General features: G+C 41.1%; 1 protein-coding gene across 1 annotated transcript; it reads left to right on the forward strand.

Moving 5' to 3' along the window:
• Window positions 1-230: 230 nt before the first annotated feature.
• On the forward strand, window positions 231-20,680 carry TRPV3 (transient receptor potential cation channel subfamily V member 3). The gene is made up of 19 exons (XM_036395263.1): window positions 231-244; window positions 3,342-3,428; window positions 7,249-7,371; window positions 9,868-9,972; window positions 11,521-11,607; window positions 12,476-12,633; window positions 13,476-13,652; window positions 13,825-13,965; window positions 14,139-14,419; window positions 15,011-15,187; window positions 15,698-15,856; window positions 16,292-16,393; window positions 16,972-17,045; window positions 17,659-17,824; window positions 18,307-18,373; window positions 18,697-18,968; window positions 19,349-19,461; window positions 20,043-20,113; window positions 20,572-20,680. Exons 3-19 carry the CDS (start codon window positions 7,253-7,255, stop codon window positions 20,664-20,666), a joined length of 2,364 nt encoding a protein of 787 aa, XP_036251156.1. The 5' UTR covers window positions 231-244; window positions 3,342-3,428; window positions 7,249-7,252; the 3' UTR covers window positions 20,667-20,680.
• Window positions 20,681-21,019: the final 339 nt, after the last annotated feature.

Genomic DNA, 21,019 nt, shown 5'->3' on the forward strand with positions numbered 1-21,019 from the left:
GAGAAATAGAAAATAATTAGGATAACAATTTTTTTTTGCCCAAGAAGAAAGAATAAACTACACAGTGCCATAGTTGCAGGGAATATATTTGTGATGGAGGCTCCAGCATCCCTTCTCCATCCCCTCGTGCATGGGACTGTTCTTTTCTGGCAGGGATCTTTGGGAATCAGATCTCCAGTGCAAAAATGCATCCCAGCATTGCTAAAGAGGCTGACTTGTCCCTGCAGCCAGACTGCACCAACTGGTAAGTGATATCCCTGGAGTGGATTTTCCTGGAATGACTTCCCACAGGGCTGTCTCCTGGTAGGTGACAGTCACACACTTGCAGGCTAATTCATTTTCCTGTTGCTCAGCTGCATAAAGCAGCCTCTTATCTTGCAATTTATGAGCATCATGTATAAATATTTGCAAGTGCTACTCGGTTGTCTGGAGAGGTGTGAAAAGCTCTTTGTGTAGCAGCACACAGAGGTGATCCCAGGACAAGTTTAACTCTGAGGGGAGGGGTGAGGAGAGCACAGTGAAAAATCATGGGAGACTCCTGTGAGTCAATTAAACACTATGCTCAGGGCAACTGGGCTGCTACTGGTATGCTCAGTGTTTTAATTCTCATATTTTGGCTTATTTCGAAGGCACTTGAGGAATGGAATAATTGTAAAAAAATAATTTACAATTATTCTTGATGCTACCCAAGGTCTAACATGCATTTAGAGAGTGGCTTTTCCCCTAAGTGACTCTGTTGGGGTACTGAAAATTGTAGAATTAAATATAAAATCTGAATAACTTCTAATGAGTTTGCCTGGGATGGTGTCCTGTATCAGCAGAAGAGCAAATGCTGCTCTGACTTGCTGATGTCAGATGGAAGATCTCCAAATGTTCATTCCCTCCCATCTGGGCTTTCCTTCATCTTGTTCATTTTGGTTTCTACTGAGTCTAACACTTGCTAGGAAAACAAAATAATGCTACATAGGGCTTCTGCTGCTTATTTGTGCTGCACAGACTGTCCAAAGCTGGAATTTTCAAGTAATTTTTTAATAGGAGATGCATGTTATTAATGTTCTTGACCCTTCTGGCATCTCTTCAGTAGCTGGAGCAGCTGGTGACTACTGTAAAACTCTATAAAATGGTCATGACAGAGCCTCTTGCAAAAGCCTCCACGGCTCCTGAAAAATGCTGCCCTTGTCAGAAACATCAGGGTGGAGCAGGGAACAAAAAGGCTGAGCAGGTTAATGATTAAAACTGGAAGAAAATGTTTGCACAGATGTGACTGGCTGTAGCTCTGCCTCTCATTTCCTGCCCCTCAAGTCTGTCCTCACAAGCAGCCCAGCTCAGGCTCACAGCACCCCAAAGTTCTGTTTGCAGGGAGATCAGCCAGAGCCAGGCAGGGCTCCTGCTCCCCAAATCTGAGAGGAAAGGTCACACTGGGGTTCAGGGGGTCAAGGCTGCCCTGCCAGTGCAAGGAGCAGCTGCTCACAGGCAGGATGGAGTGGAGCTGCTGTGAGCTGCTCACAGCTCCTGCAGTCCCTGCACCTTTCCTGGGCAGGTTGGGAGCAGGGCTCTGCCTCTCTTGCTGCAGCTTGTCCTGGTTTTTCCTCTCTGGATAACTGCCACAACATTATAAATAGACCTTGCTGCTAGGTGCTGTGTTCTGCTAAACCCCACAGATCTGGGGGCTTTCAGATATAGCTGCTTTTCAAATTCAAACTCCTGCTTGCTGCCAAACTCATTTTCCCTCCTTAGCAAAAGGATTTCTCTTACTGTGGTTGATCAGAGGTAAAGCAAGAGTCCTCAAATGCACCTTCACCCAGATTTCAGGTGGCTTTGCCTCTTTCCACCCTCAGAATGATTTCAATTAAACAGTTCCTTGCAGTTTGTGTTGAGAACCAAGCTGGTGCAGTCCCAGGCAGGAGGGAATGGCAGGATCCAGTCCTTATTCCAGGTTCTTACACTAAAAGACCATTAAAGCAGCTGCCTCTGGGTTGTCACAGCTGAGCTCAGGCACTTGGCAAGATGTGAACAACATCTCCTGGCACAGGGTTTGGAGCAGAGCAGGAATCTGTCAGGCAGAGCTGGATGTGTGCTCAGCCCCTCCAAGCAAAGGGATCCCTGGTGCCAAAGCCAACCAGCCCAGGCACAGCCCCTCTCCCCACGCAGCTCCTGGGAGCTGATTCATGAGCAGGAGCTGTGCAGTGCTCCTGGCATTTCACACAAGGTCTGAGGCAAATGTAACACCCAGCAGACCTGGTTTTAAAGATAATTTATGAACAGGAGGAGCTTACCTTAAGTGTGTAGATTAATGCCATAGTCTTTGGATTAAAATTTCTATGTTATAGTATCCAAAGGTATTTTTGTTTTACTTCCAAATTTTGACCTACCTCCCAACAAAAAACACCACCCAAACTTGACTTCTTTTTGCCCTTGTCTACAGCTGAAAAAAGATTCCTGTTTTGCTGCCTACATAGTTATTCTTAAACTCCTATCTAATAATTAACTCAAGACCAGCAGCTGTAAATACACCTTGCAGGTCTGACTGCAAAGACATGGGAGTTTTTCACATCCTATTACTGGTGACAATGCAAAGATTCTATAAAAAGAGCAGAGGAACTCATGGTCACTCTTCTGGTATGTCCCAGACAAGAATTCTGCATTCACCATTGCTCAACAGCTCCAAAGTAGAAAAGCTGAGAAAAGCCATCCTGTGACAAGGATGTGAAACCCACCTGTTGTTCCCACAGTCCCTGTGGGGACAAATTCATTAAAAACTTTTACAGGGAGGGAAGAATTTAAACCCACCCATCACGTTTTCCCTGACAGCACTGTGCAATTACAAGATTTTCTAATGTATGTAAAACTTTGAAGTAACAGCAAAAATTTTTGCTTGCTGGAGCACTTAGAATCATTTCCTTGTTTTTGCTTTCTGCCTCCTGAGTAGGTCCATGCTATGTAATAAACTGAGCATGACATAAAGGTGTCATTTACAACCCAAATGCAGCTGCACAACCATTTTCCTTTGCAAAACACGTGTAAACTGCAGAGCAGCAATCACCTGAGATACTCCACTGCTGCCATGAAGTCACCTGTGAGCAACCCAGCTTTAGCAACACCCCAGTGTGTAATTACTGCCTGTGTGTCATCCCACTTTAGCAGCTCTGAAGTCAGGAGTTGTTGCCTGGCCAGTTTCTCCCTGTTCCCTAATTTCAGATGGAGCAAACTCGGCGCGGCCGCGGCTCCTCGGCGCTGTCCCGGCTCTGCTCCCCAGCTGAGCACACCAGATGCCTGGAGCAGGGTGCTTTTGTGTTTTTGGGATAGTCTGGAGCCTGAGTGTGGTTCTGCTCCTTTGGCAGATGAGTTTTGGATGTTGTCAGTGGGGCCCTGCTTTGGTTTTCGCCGCCCGGATCCGTCCACGCCGACATGGAGGTGCTGTGAGCAGGGTGAGTGCTCCAGGGGTGTTTGGGGGTGAAATCTTCCAGAGACAGAACCCATCCTTCACACTGAGGATGTGTTCCTGTTGTGCTTCTTTCTGTTCTTCTAGTCTGTAAATGGCTCTCCTGAGCTGGGCTATTTCCTTGGGCATTCAGGAGTGAAGAAGGACAGGCCTGATTTAATTTGTTTGTCAGCCTGGAACACTGTTGCGCTTCCTAAGTCCTGTGCCAAGGGGATCCAAAATGTAATATCAGAACTTTAATACATTCATCATCCTCCAGCAAAAGTTTCAGCTACTGTAGTGACCACTGAAAGTCAAATATACGGTATAGAATAAGTGATTTCAACTCAGAATCCCCCCTGCTCCCCTTTTTTTTTTATTTCAGAAATAGGCAGGTAAATAATCTCAAATCATTTTTCCTCAGGGAAAAATGTTGCTTTTCAGAGATTTAAAAAAATTCTGTTAGGAAAAACTTTCATAGGAAAGTGAAAATTTCTCACCATGAAGAGCTTTCTTGGTAGCACCTGAAGTCTATGAATGACCCTCAAAAGTTTTCAAACCTTACAGGAAGATGAAACTCTTCCTACCAAGTGCAGCTTTCTGCTGATATGACTGATCATAAATAATGCAGAAAAGTCAGAATGAAGCTTTATCAGCTTTCCCCTCGGGGAGGGGGTTTATTTTTTATGGGCCAGTAAGAATTAGTTTGTAGTGCCATGGTCTGTTCCGAGCAGCCTGTGAATGAAAGAGCTCTTGGAAGGCACTTCCCCTCCTCTGCCCCCAGGGAAGGGGAGACCTTTGTGCCACATCACAGCTGAGTCTTCTTCTGATTTGTAGGATTCTCTCTTTAGCCACGTCCTATGAACTGTTACTGAGCTATAAAGATACAGATATGTGTGATTTTTCTTGTTCTCAGATAAGCAGAAGGTGAGTCTGCGATAATGTGTAGCAATGGCAGAATGCCATTCACCATCACAAACAAATTCCCTTTTCTTACCCCCAGCACACTGGAGGTCAGATACCAACTCCTCAGATCCCTTTCAAAGTAATTCTTGATACTATAAATCAATGCAGGGGTTTTGTCTTGCTGGCCACTTCAAATAAGCCACTTCTCTGGTGGCCTGGAAGTGACAATTAAGAGATAATGGGAGTAGAAAATAGTTACAACCAAAGACAACACTCTGTATCAGGTTACATAAGCTACACTGCTTAGATCTGACACTTTTCAGGCTGCTGCACTATTTTTCGCTTTCTGTCAGAGTTTCCAGAAAATGATAGTGCCCTGGAAGCTGCTGTTGAAAGCCCAGCTTTGTTTTCATCTCAGCACACAATTAATTGTGATTAAAAATGAGGCAGACGCTGCCTCAGCACTGTAGCAAGGTACTTCTGCTCTGGTGCCTGCAGTTATTTACTTGGCAGGCTGATTAAAATCTCATTTTAAATAGACTTTTTGGCTGGGATGCAGTCACATCTCTGTGCTTTTGAAAGTGTAGTCCCTCTGTACTTAAGGAAATCTGTCCTCTTTTTCCTTCCCAAACTGCTTCCTTACCTCACTGGTGCTTCAGCAGTCCTTCACCATCCAACACCACTCCAGGGCTATGTGTGGTTATTTCCCACCTCTCCTCAGAGGTGCAGCCTGTTCTCGAGTCACTGCTAAAATCTCTGTGCTGAAAACCAACTGCAAATGGGGCTTGGAGCTGCTGCCCTTGCAGGGAGGTGTTGCCATCTCTGAGCAGCTCCAGCATCACTCACAAACAGGAGGAATTTAGGAATTTAACTTGATCTTTATTCCTCCAGCTCTTCATTCTGCTCTCTCACCCCTCTGACTTCACACCCCACCCAGCTGAGCCCTTCTCAACTTGGCAGCTTCTTTTGTTGGCTTTTGGACTTTTAAAATCTGTTCCCACCTATTCTCCTCCTTTAAAGTCACTTCTTTTGTAAGGCTATTTATTGTCCATCCCCACCATGGTCCCCTTTTATTTGATTTATGTCAAGACTCCCATTTGCCTCTTCCTTGGGTGGGAGGTGTCTTTCCCCACACTCTGCTTTGTATTCTTGAAGTACTTGGTGAGAAGTGAATAGCAGAATTATTTATGAACTAAGCAGGACAACAGTCATTTGTTTTAGCTGTGTTTAGACTAAATGTTTATCAGTGTGTCCAGTGACACAACATGTCCTGAGGACTACGTGAGTGGCATTTCCAGTGGCACAGACAAGCCCCCTCTTCCCATCTCCCCTGTGTCATCTCCAAACTCAGCTCTTCTCTGCATTTACCAGAAGCTGTGGTGTACTTTGTATGCAAGTAAAAATATTTGTCCCTTTATAAATTATTTCTATGAAAGCTGTGACATGAATTCTTAGGGAACTCATCCAAACTAGGAACGTTTCCTAGTGTGAACACACCTGCCAATGGTAGAAAACACAATAAAAATTTATTTTCATGCCTGTTTCTTCAGCCAGTCTTTGGAAGGTAAGGAGTCCTTTCCAATATTTCAAGTTCCTGTTCCACAGAGTGCCAAGAGATTACAGCTGCACTTAGGAGTGTTTGGACCCTGTAAATTCTCAGCTCTCTGTACTTGGGATTGAAAATTGTCATAATTAAACATTTGTTGTTTATGCATTAATAGACTTTCACTCCAATAGCAGTGTATTTGATATTCTTGGCTCTTCTCTCACACCAGGTGTCATGTCTTTTCAAACACTCTGAACAATCTGCTTTCTGTATCTTGATACTCCCAGAATGAAGGGATCCTGGTGCTAAGGCACACTGACAGCACTGTAACAGGAGCAGAAAATTTGTATGTGTACATTTGTCACATCAAGGAAAGTGGAGTAGGAGGGGGGAAAATGTGTGGTTGATTTTGTTCAAACTTTGCAGGCAAATTATTTTTACCATTTGTCCTTGGGTATGGAGGCCACTCCCTTGATTTCCTTGGGAATGGATCTCTGACCTCATAAATCTTCCTGGGTGTACCTTCAGTGAATTTTAATGTATCCTGAATTCACCTTCTTGCTTTCAAATTATCCTGGGCCATTTAAAATGATGCCCTTGAGTACTAGATTGAGAAACAGGGAGATAGTTATTCATTATTCCTTACAGAATTCATGCTGTGGGTGTTCCTAGGCAGGTAACTGCATCAGGATCCTTTTGTGTCATGTGCTGGTGGTCATTCCCTCCAGCAGAATCAAGGGGATTTTTTCTTTTTCCTGAAGAAATGTTGGGAAATCACCAGGACACAAATCCTGGATGTTATCCATGTGATAATTTAGCTAAGCTCACCTTGGGCATCATTTTCAGTCTGCTGCTTCTGCTGTTCCAATGCAATGAAAACTTACAGGGATTTTTCTTTGTTCTTTTCACATCTGGAACCTTCCTTTATCTGTTTGCTGTTGCACAGATCTTCCTGGGATTTGCCACTTTTCTGAAATTATCTTGGTCAAGAGCAGACTGCTCAGATAACTGAAAAGATGCCCAATTTAAGGCTACTTATAAAAGTCATCTCTCTTTTTTTCTAAATAACACACACTGTCACTGACAGGCTCCTTTCAGTTTAATTTAGGCACAGCCTTGAATTTATGGTTCTCCTGTACCACTTTTAATGGCACTTGTCATAGACTGAAATTTAATGAGTCATGTGTGGAACCCTCCAGACTTGACACATGAAATGGTGGAGGTGTGTCCTTAACAGCTGAAAAATGAGAAACTTGGGAGAAAAACGAATCAATATTTGTGTGTTTACATGTGAAGAAACTGTAAACAGGTAATTTGGTCACCACACTTCCTTCGAAGGAACAGAAGTCAAGTAACTGATGTTTCTCTACTGCAGAAACATGATTAAAGATAACAACGAAATTCTTCCACTAATGGGCAAGAAAACAAACCCACCTGGAAATCCCCCTGCAAACCAGCAAGAGAAAAAGGTGACTGAAGGCACTCCCACCAAGAAAAGGTAGGACTCAGCTCAGTCTGAACCACTGAAACTCCCTACTTTATCGCCTTTGGGGGATCTTTGCACTGAAACACCACCAACACCTTTGTTCTATGTAACCTCCCAAGAATCTGATCTAACGATGGTTAATGTTTGGTATAAAGTGATCTTTTCAAAAGATCACATGGAAGAACACGCCAGGTTTTATGTAAGAGATCCTGGCCTGAAAAAAGGGAGCATTTCAAACTAATCTGTCACATTTCCATGTGAGGCTATGGAGAGACAGAGGGCAGGGAGAGCAAGAGTTTTGAAAAATCCTATCACAAACAGGAAACCTAAATTCACTCTCTTTTTCATTAGTCTGGTTAATGAGACTTTTTTGCTGTTTTATAAAATATTCACTTTCATTCATAATTGATATTAGAGAATTAATAAAGGGATTGAGAGTTTGTATTTAATATGAATGGGGAAATATGAGCTGTAATTCCTGCCTGATACTATGGAGTCAACTAAGTTACTGTAGAGTGAGGATGAATTTTTATTCATAAACTTTTCATTCTGAATAATTACTGGTTATTATGGCAATTTCTGAAACTCTGAAGGCCTGGCCAATTGTGGCTGTTCTGACATTTATAGTTCTCAATAGTCAGAGGAATCACTTTTCACAGGAATGGTGCCATTAGTTATTTGAGATCCACTGCCTGGGTGGTCCAATTTCTCTTTCTGTCATTAAATTCAAGAAGAGAAGCTCTTTGGTGGCATATGGGGGAGAGACAAAGTGTCTGAACAGCTCATGATACACCCAGCACTTCAAAAAGGGGCAATTCCCTGGCAGATTGTGGAGTTTATAGGAACATTGCCAAAGCCAAGCCCTCAATTACTGAGCCCCAATCTCACACTCCTTGTGGCCTCAGGAGCAGGAACCCTGGGGTTTTTCCCACCTCTCAAGCCAGAGATCAGGGTGTGGCTGGCAGCATTCCTGCAACACACAGCACCCACATCACGTGGATTTTAATGAGGGCTTTAACATATCCTATTAATTAAATGTTCCAATGCTGCTCCATGCTGTTCCTTCAAAACTCTCCCTCCCCTGCCCCAGCAGAGCTGCTGCACTCCCAGGGGTGGCATTTTCACTCTCAATATTCACTTTCTGCCAGACAGTGGCATTCCCTGCTGGAATCCCCTGGAATTGGGGTGTTCTGGGGCTGGAATTAAGCGCAGGAAATGCGAGGGGAGGGTGGGGAGGAGGCTGCCAGAGCTGCTGATGGCTGTGGGCAGAGCACCCGGCCACGTCAGCACCGGGCTATTTGATGGCACCCTGCTTTGCACGGTGGCTTTGGGGTGTCATCTCCCTCCAATGCATGCCCAGGTAAGCCCCAAGCCAGGACAGGTGAGGTCTGTCAGCCCCACGAGCAGGGGTCCCTTCCCAGCTGCTGCACAGCTGTTGGGTGCCAGAATTAACACCTGGGTCATCGAGCCATTGGAAAAGGAGGTGAACTAGATAGACACTGTTGTTTGGAACTAATAGATACTGCTGATTTTAGCAAATATCAGCAGGTTATTCACTGGTGTCCTCATAATACAATTTTAAATAATACTTTTTTTGCTTTTTTTTTTGCCTTTTTTTTTTGCTTTTTTTTTTTTTTTGCACTTTACCATCAATGCAACTACTTTATCTTCCCCAAAACATCTTGTTGGCAGTGCAGTTAGATAAGAAATGCCCTATGGACAAACCCATAAGTATTAGGTGAATTGGAAAGGTTTCCCAGGTGACTACTGCAACATTTTAGAGATGTAAGGCAGTTTGTGACAACAGCCCTGGTGGGAGTTGCTGCTTCCAGCCCTGAAACTCCTCAGTCTGTGGGAGCTGTAGCAATGTTTTACTGAGATCCACTAAAACCAAGCCATTGATTTTTGGCTCTCAGCTCTGCAGACTTTTGAAAGGTGAAATCTTTATTTTCATATCACTTTGTCTGTGTTGTTCCAAATTTTATTTCTTTTCACTATCAATATTTATATAATTATTTATAGGGAAAGCAATTAAATGTGATCCAGGGAAGGGGACACACTCAGCCCTGGCTGGTGGAAATGCCTGATGTTGCTCAACGTGTGACCTTTCAAACTTTCTGATTTTATCACTATCACTGTTTGAAATTATCCATCCTGATGGCTCCTGGCTGCAAGAGCAGGGACTGTGATTTTGAAAAATCATTTTTGTGTGGCTGGGCAGTGACAGGAACTGGGTGCAAGGCTGGTTTAGATATTGCTGCTCACACATGTCAGGATCTGATGCCATGTGTTCCAAAAATACCTTGGGAATTTTGCCCATCTGCCAGCCTGGAAGAGCTGGGCACAGGCTGGGATCCCTCAGGGAAAGCAGATAAGCCTCAGCTCCAGCTCAGCTTTGATGCCAGCAGAGATAAATTATCAAGCTTGCCCTTGGTAGTTCTTTTCTTGGTTTAAGGTTGGGCTTGCCTTTTATCACTGATATTTCTTTAAATGCACTGTCTTCAACAGTTCCCACTTTTTCCTGGAGATTGATGGTTTTGAAAGCAATGCCAGTCCCAATAACACCTCTCCCCCTGTGTTTTCCAAACCCATGGATTCCAATATTCGCCCCTGGTAAGTTCCAGATGCACAAGCAATGGTCCCGCTGTAAATAAATCTATTTTCTTCCAGCACCTTCCCTTTAATTCTCCTTGGGCTTCACTGCCAGGATCTCACATGATTTTTTACAGCTTTTGGTCACTTCAAAGACAGAACTTCACTGGAGATTTATCTTTGGTTTTATATACTGCTGTTGTTTCTATGAAATAAATCAGGCCTCAGAGCTGAATAAATTTAAAATCAGTATTTTTTTTTTAATCTTAGCCTCTTATTAGAACAAACTCCATGCTCTCATTGGGTGTTTTCTGCTGTGTGAAGACCACAGCCTAATTTAGCTGTTCCCAGCTGGCTGCTGACGTCTTCCCTCTATTGCTCATTAACAATCAAACGTGGAAATGCTGAGTCTGAAATATTTAAAGCAGTCATTTATGCTGAATGAATAGAGAAAAATTATGACTGGGATGAATACATTTAATTAAAAAAAATGTGTGGGGTGCTAACAATCAATAATTATGAATAAGTGAAATATGTCACAAATCAGGCACAGGCCCAGAATGGCCAAAGGTTTTTTGTGGCTGAGGAAGCCTGGTCAGCTTTTAGGAATTGGCTGACAGGCTGATTTTGGTTTCAGAGGAGAGGTGTCCAAATTTCCCCCTGTCATTCAGGAAATGACCTGCACATGTGCTTTGTCACCACATTACTCAGCTTTCTGCAGAGGAGACAGATGGAATGAGAATGGACTCAGAGCTCCCAGATTTATTTCAAAGACAAGGGAATACCTGCAGAGCAGTGCTGTCCATGCATCTGTTTTGCCAGTAATTAATGGCTCAGGTTCCCTAAATTATTAACCTGAGGTAGTTAATCCAATCTGAACCTTAGAGAAAACAAAAATACAAGTAAGAAACTCATTTATCTTAATTTTTCTAAGTCAGATCTGCTTTTAGGACTGTGTGGAATTATGTACAGCAATTACAAAATATCAATGCCATTGAAAATCCTTTAAATATATCACCTACACATCTATTTAGGGCCCAGTCCTCAATTTCTTTCATTCAAGTCAGCCACAAAACACTCCTGAATTGCCTCCAGTGTTCTGTGTAGTCAATCTTTAGGTAAATCTTTCATTGTGGGCTTGCAACCCCCTCACTGCTACTGATTTAGCACTTGTTTTGTGCCAGATGACAAATTAAGCATGTGAAAAAGGAGAATGCAAGCTTCAAGCATTCAGGGTGATGCATAAAAAGCAGTGATCATTAAAAAGAAAAAAAAGAAAAAAGTTCCCACGGTTTCAGGATCTGTAGTGAAATAATAAAACACAAAGCAGATTGCTTTCCTAATGTGGTCTTTTTTTAAAATATAATAAAATCCTGTGAGTCTCTTCAATTTTATCACTCACTTTAAAATCCATGTGGGAGATAAAATGATATAATTAAAAGGCCAATGTCAAATTGGACTAATTTAAGCTCTAGTGCAGATACTCTAACCTACCATTGACTGATTCTTTGTGCAATTTGCCAAAATACCTGCTAATACCTTGGCACATTTGCTTTTCTTTCTCTGCAGTGCATCTGCAAATGGGGAAGACATGGATTCCCCCCAGTCTCTTCAGGATGATGCCACTGAATACAGCCCTAACGTGGACAGCTGTGGGTGAGTGGAGACACAAATATTTCTCAATACATTTTCAATTGATTCAATCTGTGTTAGGGTAGATATTATCTATTTTTCCTGGCATGTTTTAGTAAAAAAGATCATATGTGTGCATGCCTTTCTGATCCTTTAATTATTAAATGCTGAAATAAACAACTCTAAAATCTCAATTTTCATGTTTAGTGTGAGGATTCTTTATATAAAATGGGTGTTTTTTAGATGGCAACACAGGACCCACACACCACAACCAGGCATGGAGTATTTCTGCTTGGAGGAAATATGAAATCATTCTTTTTCAGAATAAAGGATGACCAGAAAGTGGTGTAAGATGTGAGGTTAAGAACTCTCTTCTGCTGTGAGGGCAGCCCCAGGTAACCTCAGCACTGCAGTCAGTTGTGGCAGAGCAAAGAGGTGTTCCTTAGCCTTTATTCTAGAAGAATGGATAAACTGAAAAAAACCCAACAAAATACTTGAAAAATGAGCTGTTTATAATAAAGCAGCCTCTCAACAGCCCACTTACTGCAAATGAGCAATGGGAGAAATGTTCTGAGCTATCCATGGCAGCGGGGCAAGTTCATCCAGTCTGGGCCAACAATTGTATTTGGTTTTACTCTTTTTAAAAATAAAATAAACCAGGATAACTTGCAGCAGCTGTTTCATGAATAAAGGATGATCAGAAAGTGGTGTAAGATGTGAGGTTAAGATCTCTCTTCTGCTGTGAGAGCAGAAGAGAGATCTTAACCTCACATGGCAGTGGGGCAGGTTTGTCTGGGGCCAACAATTGTATTTGGTTGTACTCTTCTTAAAAAAATAAAATAAACCAGCATAAATCACAGCAGAAATTTCATGATGATTTCTTACAATTCAGTGCTACCACGTGCCAAGGGCCTGAGCTGAGGAGTGCCAGGAAGAAGCTGAAGAGGAACCTGTTCCGGGCAGTGTCTGAGGGCAACGTGGAGGAGCTGCAGCGGCTGCTGGCCGAGCTCAGGGAGCGCTCGGGCGCCTGCACCTCCCTGCCCGTGCCAGGTGAGCCCTGCAGGCACCTCTCTGATGCCTCAGCTGGGAGATTTGGTATTTTTTAGACTCTCTACTGCTTTAGTGTGCAGTTCTGAGCTTTGTGTTAGGGGATGGTGATCTCTCTGCACAGAGTAGGGAGACAAAACAATCCCTGCTCCGGCTGGGGACCAAGGACAAATGATCCAAACCTCAGGCCCAAGAGCACAAACAATGTGGGCTGAAGAGAGAAAAACAAGAAGGATGGGACTTCATAACCTAAAGCTGTAATTGGACAATTAATTCCAATATGCAAATGGAGCAGAACTGATCAAAGTGAGAGACCCTGTGAGCAGTTGTCCATTTTGAGCCCGTTTTGGTTCATCTTGGGTTCATTTTGTGCCTGTTTTGGTTCATCTTGGGTGAAGCCCTGGCTGAGCTCATGTGCTGCCCAAGGTGGATCCATGGAGGGGATCCTTTTAATAAATCCCTGCTTTATTCTTTAACTCCATGCAGCCTCTGTTCTAGGACAACCTTGACAAGGCATCAGGGAGGGGCTGCCAGCTCTTCTGGCAGCTCAGGTGCAGCCTAAACCTGGGAATGGTCTTTGTTTCCCTGGGAATGGTCTTTGTTTCCCTGGGAATGGTCTTTATTTCCCTGGGAATGGTCTTTATTTCCCTGTGAATTTGGGAGTTATGGCACCAGGATGTCCAACAGGAACACCAAGGTTGCCTTGGTGCTCAAGAACAAAGTGAACAGGATGGAGTAATGGTTTGGCAAATAGTTTGTGTTCATCCATATCCATCAGGTTTCACCCCTAATGAATAGAAGTTTAATAAATAACAAGGATTTAATCTCAAAATTCACTCTTGTAGATTACCTGATGAAGAAGTTCACGGCTTCAGACACTGGCAAAACTTGTCTGATGAAAGCTCTGCTGAACATCAACCAGAACACAAATGAGATAGTGAACATGCTCCTGTCCTTTGCAGAGGAAAATGGCATTTTGGAGAGATTTATCAATGCAGCATACACAGAAGAGGCGTATAAAGGTATTGCCATCTGATAGCAGTTTCAGGTATATGGTTAAACATAACCTCTATAAAATAATAATGGTTTAAATCCCTTGAACCAACTTTTATTCAGTATCATTGATGCCATCTTTTTGTGAAACATCATTAATGTTTCAGAGTGTGCTTGAGACTCCTGTGTCTGCTTTTTCAGGCCAGACAGCTCTAAACATTGCCATTGAGAGGAGACAGTATGAAATCACCCAGAGCCTCATAGAGAAAGGAGCTGATGTCAATGCTCATGCCCAGGGTATTTTCTTTAATCCCAAACACAAGCATGAAGGCTTTTATTTTGGTAAGTGAATTGAGATATTTCTGGAAAAGTTAAGAAGAAATACCCAAAACTTCCATAAAACAAGCGCTTAATCCAGTACAATCAATATAATCAAGATATTAAGATGGTTAACACAATATTTTCTATTCTGATGAAATAGAACATGACCATTGCTGCATTTTGTGATTCTGCAGGTGAGACTGCACTGGCTTTGGCAGCATGTACCAACCAGCCAGACATAATTGAGCTGTTAATGGACAATGCCAGGACCAATATTTCCTCTCAGGATTCCAGAGGAAACAACATCCTCCATGCATTAGTGACCGTGGCAGAGGACTCCAAAACACAGAATGATTTTGTGATCAGAATGTATGACATGATCCTGCTGAAAAGCAAAGACAGAAATCTGGAAACAACCAAGAATAAGGAGGGTTTGACACCGCTGCAATTAGCTGCAAAAACTGGGAAATTAGAGGTGGGTGTGATTTCAGCAGCATCTAAGAGAAACTTCTGCTCTGACACATCTCTTTCCAGGCTGGTTATGCTGTTTTGTATCAGTATTAGTGAGCTAATTTTGTTCAAAACACAAATATTTCCATTGCAGTGTTGTTTCAGTGCTTCCAGGTTTCTCTGTAACTCCCTCCCTCTGTACAAACCACACAAGCTGTTTAGAACCAGCCTTCTGTCATAGAGAAATTCTGCATTTACCACCAAACAATTTCAGAAGACTGCATGAATCAACTGCAGTGTAAAGAATTGTCAATGACATGATTTAGAAAGTAATTAAGTTCAAGGAAGGCATAAATGAACACGTGGAAAATTGTGCTTTCATCCTTTAGAAAAATATCTCTGACAGAAAATCTGAAGGCATTAAAAACATTGAACTTTTTTCTTAGAGGTTTTTCACCTCCAGCATCCCTCACTGAATAACAAAATTGCAAATACATTAAATTGAGCAACTGTACAAATTGTTACAGATAAAAGGTGGGAGTTTGGGCAAGTGTATTTGTGTGTTTCTCCTTTCCCTGAACACACAGTGCTGACAAATCATCTGTTCCTGTTTTAGATTCTGAAGTACATCCTGAGCAGAGAGATCAGAGAGAAGCCAAACAGGAGCCTGTCAAGAAAATTCACAGACTGGGCTTATGGTCCTGTTCAGTCTTCTCTGTATGACCTGACAGAGCTGGACACCACTGTCGACAACTCAGTGCTGGAAATCATTGTCTATAATACAAATATTGGGGTAAGTTGCCTATTTTTATATCAAATATAAATTTATATTATTAAAATATAAGAAAAACATTATTATAATAAGATATTAAATTATTAAATAGATAAGAATACTATAATATAACTAATATAATAATAAACTATTATAATTATATTAAAAATAATTTTTTTTTCTAGCAGTATCCCCATATTAGAATTGTCAGCCTTGCACATAACTGAATTTCTTGTGAACAGTAATTTTTGGTTCTCAGTTTTTGTATCAGGAACAAGATAAATTTTATGTTGCTGCATAATGTCAGCTGTAAGCAAATATGCATTCAGCTCCTGCAACACAGGTTAGTTGTTTTGGGAGAGTCTTTTCCACCCCAGAGAGGTCTGGAACATCCCTGAGCACAGAGGTGTTTCTAGAGCAGCAAGGATAGCATGGAATGAAATACACAAAATTCACACCTAAAATTCAGTTTCCCTGCAGGCAGTGAGTTGAAATATTTAAGTTTTTTATTTCTTTAATTTCCCTCCTCAGAATCGTCATGAAATGCTGACTTTGGAGCCTCTGAACTCACTGCTGAGGATGAAATGGAAGAAGTTTGCAAGGCACATGTTCTTCATGTCCTGCTGTTTTTATTTCCTGTACAATGTGACATTAACACTGGTTTCCTACCACAGGCCTAATGAAAATGAAGTGAGTACAGCAGCTGAACCTCACCAAATTTTACTGACTTCAAAGGCAATAGTATTTCCTGAATTGTGTTTAAAATGCTAAAACAAGGCCAGATATTGGAATATCTGGGTATAGAGAGACCATGTTCTCCCACATCAGTGTGGGAGCATCAGATCTGCATTTTGTGGAAGTGACCTAAAATACAAATAAATGATACAAAGACTGTGAAATTTCTGAAGGTGAGAAGAGGGTATTTTGGGTTTCCTTCAAGAAAGAAACTTCTGATATTTCAAACATCACTTTTAGGGGGTTGATTGTGTAAATACATCAAGAAAATTTTCCCTGGAAGGGAAGAAATTGAGAACCCAGAGAGGTACAGGTGGGAGGGTTTCTGCTGCTTTTCCTTTCACCCTTCAGGGATGGATCTGAGATTTTCCTTCTGGATTTGCTCTGCAGGCTCCTCCTTATCCCCTGGCTCTGACCCGAGGAGTGGGGTGGCTGCAGCTGTCAGGACAGGTGATGGTTATGTTAGGAGCAATATTTTTAGCCATAAAAGAGGTGAGATTTTTTTTTTTTTTAGTAACAAATATACAGCTAATTTGTAAAGAACTTCCCTAAATTTATGAATATGCTGCTGCTGATATTGACAATACACATGGAGTGTCTTTGATGTGTATAATTTGCAAATCTTTGGCACAATCATTTATTCAGAACAACCCTGGTTATGTATTTGATTACAAACTGTGAAACAAATATAAGGATGTTTGCTTTTCAAATTGTCAATGCAGAGATCTGATATTTGTATAATATCAGTATTGTCAAATGATTTGCTTTAAGAAAAAAGAATTGCAAGTTGTAATGAAAAAAATTCCCATGGTATTACTTTGCCATGTAAGTAATTAAAAACAATAACTTAAATTGTGCCAGAGATGACAGAATTTTAACCTTTGGATTTACAGATATTAAAAATATCTGTAATATAAATTACAGAATTTACAGATCCCTATAAAAATTAATTCTAGAAGTTACTATGTCTTATCAGTAGACAGATTAGTTAAGAATACCAGTTAAATTATTTTGAAAAATAGATGCTGAGGTCTGTTTTCTCTTCACATTTTCTGGTTCTGCCTGCACAGAGTGTGGCCATCTTCCTGCTCAGGCCCTCAGACCTGCAGTCCATTCTCTCTGATGCCTGGTTCCACTTTGCATTGTAAGTCTGACATATATATATATTTTTTTTTTCTACTATATATCAAATTCTCTATCTCATGGTCACAGAGAATATGCTCCTGTAGCAGATATTCACTTTCCCCCTTCGAAATTATCAGTTTTAGAGGGATGGATGTAGGTTTGCCTGCAGTTTTTCTGTAACACAAACTCTTGGCAGCACTGTCAGTGACAATACCAGGGTTGATGTGCATGGAGTGGATTTTTCCCTCCTGCCAGTGTCTTCCCTGTTTGTGGAAAATCTCTAATGATTCTATCAATTCATTAAGCTAAAGCTACAATTAAATGGCTTCTGAGATATTGTAAGGATTTTTATAATTCTGTCAGCATTATCTGAATTGAGCAGCTGTTTGGGGAGAATAGTTTACCTAAATTAAGTTTAATAAATATAATCCTTATATGTTAATACACTTATACTGCTTGCACTGACCTATTTTATCATTAATGTATAATACCAATTTCATGGGGAGAATAAAAAGCTACATGAAATTACAAATTAAGCCTAAAGAGCAAAATCTTGTTTTCGTATTTTGCCATTCTGTTGTTGGTTTTGTGCTAGTAATTTCTCTTTTACGTATATGTTTGTTTTTTAACAGTTTTATACAAGCTTTGCTTGTGATCTTCTCTGTCTTTTTGTACTTGTTTTCCTACAAAGAACACCTGGTGTGTCTTGTTTTGGCAATGGCCCTTGGCTGGGCCAATATGCTCTATTTCACCAGAGGTTTCCAGTCCATGGGCATTTACAGTGTGATGATTCAAAAGGCAAGTTTTTCTTTTCTTTTACCTGCCTGATGATACTCCATTGTTCTACAATACAAGCCAAATCAAGTATATTTAGCAGTTATATGTATTTTATAGTTCATTTTGAAATGCCTTATTTCCAGATTTTATGCATTATTTCAGCAGAACACAATATTTGTTCTTCTTCAACAGTAGGAACTTGTTTGTACCTTAATATTGACATTTTTATTACATTAAATATATGAGTAGCTTGTGTTTTTTTCCAGCTCATGTAGTTCTACAATTTAATTGCATCATAATCTGCAATGTCTGTATTGTACAGAATTAGTCACTCTCAGAGAGCACAGCAGGCTTGAGATAAAAAATCAGACCTTTGGGTTTGTTTGCTCAAGCAGAGCAGTCTGATGCTTCAGTGTGTGCCTCACCTGTATCCCTGCAGAATTCAGAAGCACAAAGCTAGTTCTCAATTTTAATTTCTGTCAACTGTTTCATTCCATTTTCAGGTCATCCTGCAAGATGTGATCAAGTTTTTAGTTGTGTACATCGTGTTTCTGCTGGGATTTGGTGTAGGTAAATATTACTGGAGAAAAGCACTGATGCTCTGTGTGGGTGAAAAATTTAGCATTATTATGAATAAGAATCCTGTTTGCATGACAGCTGATGTTGGGGTTTCTTCTGGATGTTAAGTTTAGGTGTGAACAGATTTGCCTTAATCTCAAATCCCTGGAATCTCATTTGGATGTGGGCTCCTTCTGCCTCCTGGAGCTGTCACCTGGCTGCTCCGTGTGGCTGGGCAGCTCTGGCTCTCTTCAGCAGTTAGAATTCTTTGGGATGAAATTCCTGTTTTCCTAAATAATGATTGTGACTGAAACTTCCCTGTGCTTCCTTCTCAGCTCTGGCTGCCCTGATTGAGACGTGCCAGGAGGGTGGGGAGTGCCACTCCAACAGCAGCCTGGGGCCTGTCCTGATGGATCTGTTCAAGCTCACCCTGGGGCTGGGTGACCTGGAGATCCAGCAGAACTCCAAGTACCCCGTCCTGTTCCTCCTGCTCCTCATCACTTTCGTTGTGCTCACTTTTGTTCTTCTCTTGAACATGCTGATTGCATTAATGGGAGAAACTGTGGAGGATATTTCTAAGGAGAGTGAGCACATTTGGAAACTCCAGGTTTGTTTGGGAAGTGCCTGGGCTAAAACCCTCATGCTGACACAGCAGGTGAAGTGTTAAAAGATAATCCTCATTTGGTTTTGTGTGTGAATAATAGAAATAAATAGTTCCAGTATTAGAGAATTGTAGGAACTTTGGAATTAACAATCCTGATATCATGGCTTGGATTTCCAACCCATGCACTGTCATGACTTTCATTCCCCTGGATATATCATGGCATGATGTGTTTCACTGTTTTTCCAGGAATCTGAATCCCTGTTTGCACAAATTATCAGTGATTTTGATGTTGGCTGTGGGTGGAGGCTTGACCTGTTACAAACTGCATGCTGTGAAATCAGACCACAGCTAACCATTCTCATTTTACTATTTACTGCCAATAGAGAGCCAGGACTATTTTGGAATTTGAAAAATTCTTACCAAAATGCCTGAGGAAAAAATTCCAGCTGGGTGAACGGTGTAAAGTGGCTGAAAATGACACCAGGGTGTGTTTAAGGTAAAGCAAAGCTGGAATCATGTGCTATCAATTCTGTTCTCTTTATGCTGCTTCAAGGTTATTTCTCCTCAAAACCCTCTTTAAAATATTTCTATTATCTCTACAAATTATGCACAAAAATATAATTCTTTTTTTTTTCAGTTGTAACCAGTTGTTTAAATAGGAAAATGTATAAATTTTTATGTAGGCAATCTTTGGTAAGAAAAGATTTTCATCTTCATATGTTTTGACTGTAGAAGCATCAAATCTGTTTGCAGTAAATGTCACTTTATCATAATCTCCTTTGAATGTCAGCTTAAAAGCAATCACAGTTAAGTTGATTGGTAATTGATGATTACCATATTAAAGAACTGTGCTGTTTAATGAAAAATACTTAAATATTTCAAGGCTGTACTAACAATGTGTGAAATTATGAAGGAGTCTTGGTATTTATTCTCACCTTCATATAGTGCAAAAGACTGTAGTGCCAGCAAAGCAGGTGGTCAAGTGTGACAATCCCAGGCAGGAATCCAGGGGGAAGGTCAGGGATGTAGCTAGGGGATAATTCATGCTGATAACACAATTTATGTAAATGTAAACAGGATTAATGAAGTGAAATGGACCGAGTGGAAAACCCATGTTTCATTTATTAATGAAGATCCGGGGCCAACAGGTACTGTGGAATTTTATGACACCCTATTTGCAGAATATTTTCTTAGAAATGCTTTTTGATACAGTTTTATACCTTTAAAAATATAAACTCTTATATTAAACCACATACTCTTGGTAGAGAAACTAATGGTTAATATGGCAGTGGTGTTAAATTACTTTTAAAGACTTGGAGAGAGGGTTGGTGACAAACAAGTTTTGTAACATATATATTGGATGACATAAGTGTTGGCCAGGAAATCCAAGACATCCATCTGCTGCCAGGGCAGGAGTGTCCTGGAGAAATGGAGAAATTCTTCTCCCTCTGGGGTGAAAAATTTCTGTAGAAGATATGGTAGCAAACTGAGAGCTTGCTGTTGAAATAAATACATGTTTTTAACAAAAAAAATAGGTGCAAAACTCTGATCTTGCCTATACAGTTTCTACCATATCCTGTTTTGTTTACAATGCATTTTTTTGCAGATCCAAGCAAAATCCAAGATAATTCAAGAACTAATAGCAAAAACACCCTGAATACGTTTGAAGAAATGGATGATTTGCCTGAAACCTCTGTTTAGTTGTGCTGGGCTTGACGTGTGGCTCTTCTGAAGGTTAAAAGCATCAGCAGTGGATGCTGAAAGCTTTGTGGCTCTTTTGGACAGCTGTAGCCAGCTGGAACACAAACTTTCAGTCACACAGTCTGATGGCTTGCACCCATTTATTCAGAGCAGCTGAGCTGAAATAAATGGGATTATTTCACTGGGTCAGTTCTGAGCCTCTCAAACTGTTGCTGTCCAAGTTTGCCTGATGCTCCTCAAACTTGGCTCGAGATGTTTAACTGGATAAAATAGGTCAAATGTGAGATATTTCTTCTTTTTGTGGAAAATTAAGGTCATCGAGATCCCAATCTGCTGCTTTTTGGAATCCCTAA

This window comes from Molothrus ater, chromosome 21 (assembly GCF_012460135.2).
Source record: "Molothrus ater isolate BHLD 08-10-18 breed brown headed cowbird chromosome 21, BPBGC_Mater_1.1, whole genome shotgun sequence".
NCBI lineage: Eukaryota > Metazoa > Chordata > Aves > Passeriformes > Icteridae > Molothrus > Molothrus ater.

Coding starts and splice junctions, on each gene's coding strand:
- TRPV3 (XM_036395263.1), top strand. CDS start 7,253: ATGATTAAAGATAACAACGAAATTCTTCCACTAATGGGCAAGAAAACA. Junction 13,653..13,824: donor CACAGAAGAGGCGTATAAAG/GTATTGCCATCT, acceptor CTGCTTTTTCAG/GCCAGACAGCTCTAAACATT. Junction 15,188..15,697: donor TCTATAATACAAATATTGGG/GTAAGTTGCCTA, acceptor TTCCCTCCTCAG/AATCGTCATGAAATGCTGAC.